This window comes from Protomyctophum bolini (genome assembly GCF_963924005.1).
Source record: "Protomyctophum bolini genome assembly, chromosome: 2".
NCBI classification, from domain to species: Eukaryota; Metazoa; Chordata; class Actinopteri; order Myctophiformes; family Myctophidae; genus Protomyctophum; species Protomyctophum bolini.
Genome location: NC_137863.1, coordinates 3,850,325 through 3,858,779, shown reverse-complemented (window position 1 = coordinate 3,858,779; position 8,455 = coordinate 3,850,325). Strand labels below are relative to the sequence as shown.

Genomic DNA, 8,455 nt, shown 5'->3' with positions numbered 1-8,455 from the left:
CTGGTCTCTGTGGCCATTCACTTTCTGGCTGCAACAGAAACTGTGGCCCGTTCAACCATGTTTCACTTTCCATCAAGCTCTTGGCGTTCATTCCTAAGCTTTTGTAGTCATCAGGAAACACTGCATTCCTTCTCAGTTTGTTCTTCAAGCTAGTAGCTCGCTGTTCTGCCACACAGTGGTTGTTTGGCATTTTAGCTTCTTTGTTCCTCAGCGGAAGTCCAACACAGTAATGTCCATCCACACATTCTGTGGTCTCTTGCACTGACAGCATAAACTTTTTGTCTTCCTGAGACATCTCTTCCTTGTCATCATAATGACGTTCTGGAAAGTCTTTGTAATACTGCTGCACCAATAACTGTTCTACTTCCAACACTGAGATACGGTTGATGTTGTAGTGATCTGTCGTATTTTTGGAATGTTCGTTTTTGTTCTTTGCAGGTCCACACACCATCCAGCCAAGTACAGTCTTAACAGCATAGGGTCCTTCTTCTCGACTATTAATTATGTGCCACGGCTCCATTGCCTTTGAATTGTCGGCTCCTATGAGAAGGCCCACATCTGCGTCAATGTGTGGTAGGCATACTTCATTCAGGTAAGGCCATTTTCGCAGGTGATGTTGACTGGGTATGTTCTCTTTCTGAACCGGGATGCTATCGTGTGTGTAGACTTTAGGTAACTGAAGAAACGTACTCTCCTCCAAACCACACACCTCCAGGTCAGAAATCTTGTAACTGTTAACCAGCTTCGGTCCATCTGGTTTATCTTGGCCCATTGTGCTCAATAGGATCTGAGTCAGATTTCCTTTTAAGTCCAGCTTCTTTCTGAGCTCCTCTGTGCAGAACGTCGCTGTACTGCCAGGGTCCATAAAAGCGTATGTGTTTACAGACCTTCCACTGCTACAGGACTTGACTTTCACTGGCACAATTGATAGCATACAATTGGTCTCTCCGCCCCCGGTGTAGCCAACTATTTCTTGTGGAACAGATCTTTGAGTGCCTGTGATGTCTTCGCTCAAAGTGCTGTCATTACTTGTTGACACATTTGTTTTAATGGCTTCCTTCTCTTGATGAAGAATGTCTGGGTGTCTACCTGAGCACTGTTTGCATTCCATCCTCTTCATGCAAGTTTTACTGAGGTGCCCTTGCGTTAAACATCCAAAACAAAGGCCTCTTGTCTTTACGAATTCAACACGATCTTCGTGTGCTAGCCCTTTAATTTGTCTGCATGATTCCAATGTGTGATTCTCCTGACAGAAAATACATGGGGTCTCGAAGGCGTTTGCTGCTTTAGTTGGATTAGCATGCTTAACTGTTGCATCTGGCTTTTTCTGTTCTACAGACACATTGGTAGCAAAGCTGCTTCTATTTGGTCCACTATTGTCAGGTTTTCCCCTTTCCTGGCTTTTCGCTGCTGTAGATGTGCGACTGTCTTGGAGGTCTCCAAAGAGTGGATCCATTGCTACTTTAGCTTGACGCTCAATGTAGTTTACAAGATCAGCAAATTTTGCTCTGTGTCCTCTTCTTTCCATGACTTGGAATGCTGTGTCACGCCATCTTTCCCTCATTTTGTATGGCAATTTGGATACCAACATCCTCATATTTGTGGGATTATCCATTTCCTCCATAAATGCCACATCTTCCATTGTGTTACGACAGCCAGTCAGGAATATAGCATACGTGTTCAGTGCTTTTCCATCTTCGGATTTTATTTGTGGCCAATTCAGAGCTTTGTCAATGTAAGCACTAGCAATCATCAACTCATCTCCGTAATGTCTCTCAAGCAGTCGTTTTGCTTCCTTGAATCCTCTGTGCGGTGGCATGTGTTCGCAACTACGCACAAGGTCTTGTGGTTCTCCTGCAGTGTACTGTTGCAAGTAATATAACTTGTCCTGGTCATCATCAGTTCTCTGTTCAATTGCTTGTTTGAAAGCTCTGATAAACGATCTATATGTAAGTGGATTACCTTTAAACACTGCAATCTCTTTAACTGGAAGCTGGGCCATGGACTGCTGCTTAACTAGCAGTTCAGTGATTGCATTCTGCTTCTCCATTACATGAAGAATGCCATCATTTCTTCTATCAAGCTGTTGCCTGTCATTGATGTCTGTGTGCCTTGGCCTCACATGTTGTGTCTCTGTAACTTGTGGTAACTTGGTTGTGACCTTGCTTCTAGCTACAGCTGTGTTAGTGATTGGATGGCTTATTGTCTCTTTTTTTATTCGAGCTTTGCTTGACACATGTGAGCGATCATACATTTTATTTTCTTCCTTTGCTTGGGCTCTTCCTGCCACATGTGAGTGGACATAACTGTTCATGCCATCCCTTTCTTCATACTGACTCAGTACTCTCACTTCAGCTCTTTGTTCAGCGATCTCTGTATACAAGTTCAGCTTGTCTAGCTGGGCTTTCAGACGTGCTACGTCCAATTCCAGCTTCTGTTTCTCCTCTAAAGCTGAGGCACGTTCAACCAATGCAGCTAGCTTTGCTTCTTTAGCAGCTCGAACTGATGACCGAGTGGATATGACAGATGTGCGTTCACTCCGTTCAGCAACTGAAACCTTTGAATAAACTTGCGATGCACTATCATCAGGTCTTATATCATCCTCCACTTCCTCATCAAGTGCTGGATGCTCCTGATCTGACTCGCTTACATGCAAAGCATCCATCCATTGCCTAGCTGTGTCTTTAAACTGAGTTATATTCAGCATCTTAGGTTCAAACCAGTTTCTTATATCAGCATCTTTTTCTTCCTCAGGCAGAATATCTCCTATCTGCCTAGTGAGCTCTTCAAACTCAGCAACAAGAGTATTGACATCAAAGTTCACAATGCTTTGCACTGTGTGCAGATTGGCCGTATCACTCATCAGACTTTCAACTTCCTTCGTTTTAGTGGTTATTTGGGCTAATTTTCCTCTTCTAGCTCCAATAAGCCTATGCAGTTTATCCTCCAAAGCTTTCTCAGTTGGTTTACTCATTCTTTTAGATTCCATTTCCATGTCATATTTCTCTTTGTCTTCAGCCATCTTGTCAGAAAAACAGTGCGTAAATTGTATGCAAAAGAATAAAAAGTATTTACTTCTTCTCTTCAGACAACATGCATAACAATTTCTGAACACGCAGAGTCTTCAATAGCCACTTGTTTTACACAGAGAAATGAATAAAGTCACTGGGTAGCTTGGGTCAAACCTCAAAGGCTGTAGGATTTAACAGCTGAGAATCTGTTCTTTTCTTCTTTACCTTTGAAGTTGTTTTCTATCCAAATGAGTGTCATTGTTCCACTGAGTTGTGTTGAAGAAGTCCTCCCAACGATATCCAAAAATTGGCTGGTAATTATCCTGGAATCCAACAATGTCCATAATGTCCTTAAATCTTCAGGCGATCCAAAGAGCGATTATTTCTACTAAATATAGAGGCGTATATTTTCTGTTCAGTTTTCAAAATATATTCCCTTCAAAAGCTGTGAGCACAAATATTCTGACGCACGTGGTATCCGTTGTAACACTTTAGTGAAGTAAAGGCAAAAAATACAAGTGGTACAAAATGTCTCAATAAAGTTACATGGTGAGATAACATGAGAGTGGTTACTGTGGTAGAAATAATATGTGCTCTCTCTACTGCAACTTCACAGCTTCTGACAAGCTCAAACAGGAGGACAGGAGGGTAACTTATACATCAAAGAAAAGGAGCACCAATCACAAGCATTCAATCAAGACTGACCAATCTAAGCAAGGCAGTAAAAAGAGTACTCTGCTGCACTAATTAAGTGATCACACTGTTGCATAGAATAGGCAATCAACATCAAAGCAATTAAGGTCATCATGACATGACCTCATAAAGTGGCTCTTACAGACGATATTAAGATCACCCCATGTTATTCTCCATAGAGAAATTACTTCCGTGAACCAGGGGGGAATGGAGAGGATGAGCGAGTTACGTCTACAATGAGATCTACAAGCATTTGTAGATCTGCCATTTTTGAAAAATCTTGAAAATGTGCAAATCTTTGAATATACAGTATATTATTTCAGAGCGAACGTTTTTAACTTGAGTCTTTGCTTTCCGGGGAAGGTCCCTGTATGGAACAACATATTTTCAGATGGGGGTCGATAGGCGGCCAAATACATATAGATTTGGGGACCTTGACATGAAAAAGGTTGAGCACCACTGACATGAAAACATAGTTATTTTTTAGACAACTGTCAGGATTTAAAATCTGTGTCACCTCTGTGTGTGTGTGTGTATGTGTATGTGTGTGCGTGTGCGTGTGCGTGTGCGTGTGCGTGTGCGTGCGCGTGCGTGTGCGTGTGTGTGTGTGTGTGTGTGTGTGCGTGTGTGTGTGCGTGTGTGTGTGTGTGCGTCATCCTCAGTGTTCCTGGCCATCCCTGTGGCGGCAGGAGGAGACTCTCCCAATGTGAAGTGTGAGGGAATCTACAAGGACTTCTCTGACTGCGTCCTGGAGCTGGGAGACAGCATGGACAACTACCAGGAGAACGTCACCAGTGAGAGGGGAGTGGCGGCCGTGTGCAGGTACAATAAAACACTGACAACCAGGTACCATAAAACACTGACAACCAGGTAAAACAAAACACTAACAACCAGGTACAGTAAAACACTAACAACCAGGTACAATACAACACTAACAAGCAGGTACCATAAAACACTAACAACCAGGTACTATAGAACACTAACAACCAGGTACAATACAACACTAACAACCAGGTACAATACAACACTAACAACCAGGTACAGTAAAACACTAACAACCAGGTACTATAGAACACTAACAACCAGGTACAATACAACACTAACAACCAGGTACAATACAACACTAACAACCAGGTACAATACAACACTAACAACCAGGTACAGTAAAACACTAACAACCAGGTACAATACAACACTAACAACCAGGTACAGTAAAACACTAACAACCAGGTACAATACAACACTAACAACCAGGTACAATACAACACTAACAACCAGGTACAATAAAACACTAACAACCAGGTAGCTCTGGTCCATAGCCTTCTACTGGTTCAGTATAAGGGCTATGGGACTTTCGGTTTTAAATCTCAAATCGAAATCAGACCAGCCTCTCCTCCTTAGCGTAAATAAAAATAACTTTCCTTAGTGGACGCACAAAGTATTGAATAGATAGGCTGACCTTTTGGTCGAAACGTGTAGGTCCTGTTATTTATTTGCCTCGCTCATCATCAAATAAACTATTTAATTTTTCACCAAAGACGGATCCGAGTGCCTTGGATTCTTTTCTTTTCAAGTCTGCAATTCACACTTTGACAAGCAGTACAACTTGGAGGAAGGATACCTTTCGTCTATAAAAGTATTGAACTTTGTAAATACTCCTTTAAAAAAAGTTAAAAAAAAGCACCTCAAAATTGTACTTACAACAGGTATGTACGGTACTTGAGTAAATGTACTTCATGGTACAGTCACTTTCCACCACTGAGTGCGAGACAGTGAGAGACAGACTGACATCCTAACGTCCTTCCGTCTGTCCTCAGTGGACGGACACCAAGTGGCTGAGCTCAGCATGTCGTGATATGACGTTGTGGTGCATAGCGGTATATGTAAAGCGTATAGATTAATGTGTGACTGAGTGAAATGGCAGGTCGACATAAAGGCATTCATCACGTTATACGTGACAGAGAACACCGGGATAGAAAGAGAACAGATGTATGTACTTATCTCCGAGGGAGAAAAACACAAGTAGTGAATGTTGGGGCTGAAACACTGGAGCCATACACACTTCTAAATAATTTATGACCTTGCTGCAGCGGTAATGAAATTCAGAAGAGAGAGATGTGGTTTTTTTGGTGTGTGTCATTGTTAGTGCGTAGCTCTCTACACCACCCGCCGCAGTACGGAACATCCAAGTTGAAACACATCTATATATCCCTGAACAGTGACTGTAGTGTAGAGTAGACGATGCCGCAGTGTTTTTAGCACCCGACCACAATCACGGGGCGGGCCGATAAAACATTCGTGTTCTTTTCTGCTGTGTCGAAAACGAAATGGCACACAGTGTGGTACAGCATAACAGCAAGGGTAAAGTTCCTGCCCATGCATCACCATGGAGACTTGAACCCTAGGGTAGGTACCCTCACATGTTCTCCCCGTGTCCCCTATAGGGTAGGTACCCTCACATGTTCTCCCCGTGTCCCCTATAGGGTAGGTACCCTCACATGTTCTCCCCGTGTCCCCTAGGGTAGGGACCCTCACATGTTCTCCCCGTGTCCCCTATAGGGTAGGTACCCTCACATGTTCTCCCCGTGTCCCCTATAGGGTAGGTACCCTCACATGTTCTCCCCGTGTCCCCTATAGGGTAGGTACCCTCACATGTTCTCCCCGTGTCCCCTAGGGTAGGTTTACCCTCACATGTTCTCCCCGTGTCCCCTAGGGTAGGTTTACCCTCACAAAAAACATGCAGTAATCCTGGTCTCTAAACTGCCTCCCCCTAGCAGGGTCATGTAATGTGATCTACCACCTGCACAGCCTTTTGGGCAGCCCTGCTATAGAGGGTATATGCGCATGTATAAAGTGAGTGGCAAAGTGAGTTTAACGCCAGTCGCAGTCAGCAATCAGTTAGGACTTTTCTGTTTGGATGTATGGGCTGTCAAGGCCAGAAAGTAGTTTATTTTATTTATGTATTGATTATTTTGCAGTGTACACTGACTGTACAGTATATGTGGACCATGGTGACATTGATCAATTTTTGATAAAAAAAGCTTCTAATATATTATTTAGGCCCCAAAATCTATAAATCTCACACTATTAATTAAGGCAACCGGCCGGTTCCCACACGCTGCACAATGTTTGCCCTTGTTTTTGACCCTCTAAATGTCACTGTCTCTTAACCCATTTTGGGGCGGGAACCCCTTTTGGTGTTAGCATTATGTTATGCTTTAGCTATTGAAAAATAGCAGACCTACGAGCTTGTAGGTCTGCTATTTTTGAAGAACGACTAACATAGAAACATAGCTTTTTCAGAAAACTGTCATTTTCAAACAGACATTTTTAGAATCTGATCTCAGGTCAGAAAGGGTTAAATTGCGGAGCCCCATCTGAACCTTATTTTTTTGTGTCTTTCCCATATATGTTTATATATATTTATAGCCACTGGGAGGCGTTCCACACGTGCGCCCTCACCGCGCTCTCCGACTGCCAGGAGGAAGTGGGGCCCATCTGGGAGACCCTGAGGGAGGACTCCAGGAAGATCCGCTTCCAGGGGAGCCTGTTCGACCTGTGCAGCCCCTCCTCCGCTCCCCCCAGCCTGCTGCGCTCACAGCTGGCCCAGGGTCTTCCCCCCTGGTCCTTCCTGCTCGGCTGCAGCACGCTCCTAATGACTGGCTCCATCTGGGCGTCCACATAAGACCACCGCCCCCGCACCGTCCCCCCTCCCATCTTCATCTAACCTCGCCTCACCAGGCTTTCCACCACCTCGGAGGAAAGCCTGGTCTCTGTTTCAAAAGTCTGTATGATCCTGTCGGGAGCGGACGATATCGCTACGTGTTGTAGTATTGTTTTGTAGTCGACAGGCAGGAACAACAGGCGGCAACTTTATTGAGGGAAAAGGTTCCTTCCTTTTCCCTCAATAAAAGCTCTCGTAGCCTGTAGCTTTTATTGAGAAAAAAGGAAGGAACCTTCCTTTTCCCTCAATAAAGTTGTTGTTCCTGCCTGTCGACTACAAAACAATACTACAACATGACGTAACGATATCATCCTGATGACTACAAAACAATACTACAACATGACGTAACGATATCATCCTGATGACTACAAAACAATACTACAACATGACGTAACGATAGCATCCTGATGACTACAAAACAATACTACAACATGACGTAACGATATCATCCTGATGACTACAAAACAATACTACAACATGACGTAACGATATCATCCTGAGGACTACAAAACAATACTACAACATGACGTAACGATATCATCCTGATGACTACAAAACAATACTACAACATGACGTAACGATAGCATCCTGATGACTACAAAACAATACTACAACATGACGTAACGATATCATCCTGAGGACTACAAAACAATACTACAACATGACGTAACGATATCATCCTGATGACTACAAAACAATACTACAACATGACGTAACGATAGCATCCTGATGACTACAAAACAATACTACAACATGACGTAACGATATCATCCTGATGACTACAAAACAATACTACAACATGACGTAACGATATCATCCTGATGACTACAAAACAATACTACAACATGACGTAACGATATCATCCTGATGACTACAAAACAATACTACAACATGACGTAACGATATCATCCTGATGACTACAAAACAATACTACAACATGACGTAACGATATCATCCTGATGACTACAAAACAATACTACAACATGACGTAACGATATCATCCTGATGACTACAAAACAATACTACA

General features: G+C 43.1%; 1 protein-coding gene across 1 annotated transcript; it reads left to right on the top strand.

The window, feature by feature from the left end:
* Positions 1–566: 566 nt before the first annotated feature.
* On the top strand, positions 567–7,389 carry LOC308326285 (neuritin-like; the record flags this gene model as incomplete). Its single annotated transcript, XM_080779092.1, has 3 exons — positions 567–573; positions 4,367–4,526; positions 7,134–7,389. The coding sequence occupies 3 exons, from the start codon at positions 567–569 to the stop codon at positions 7,387–7,389; spliced, it is 423 nt and encodes a 140-aa protein (XP_080635218.1).
* Between the last annotated feature and the right edge of the window lie 1,066 nt (positions 7,390–8,455).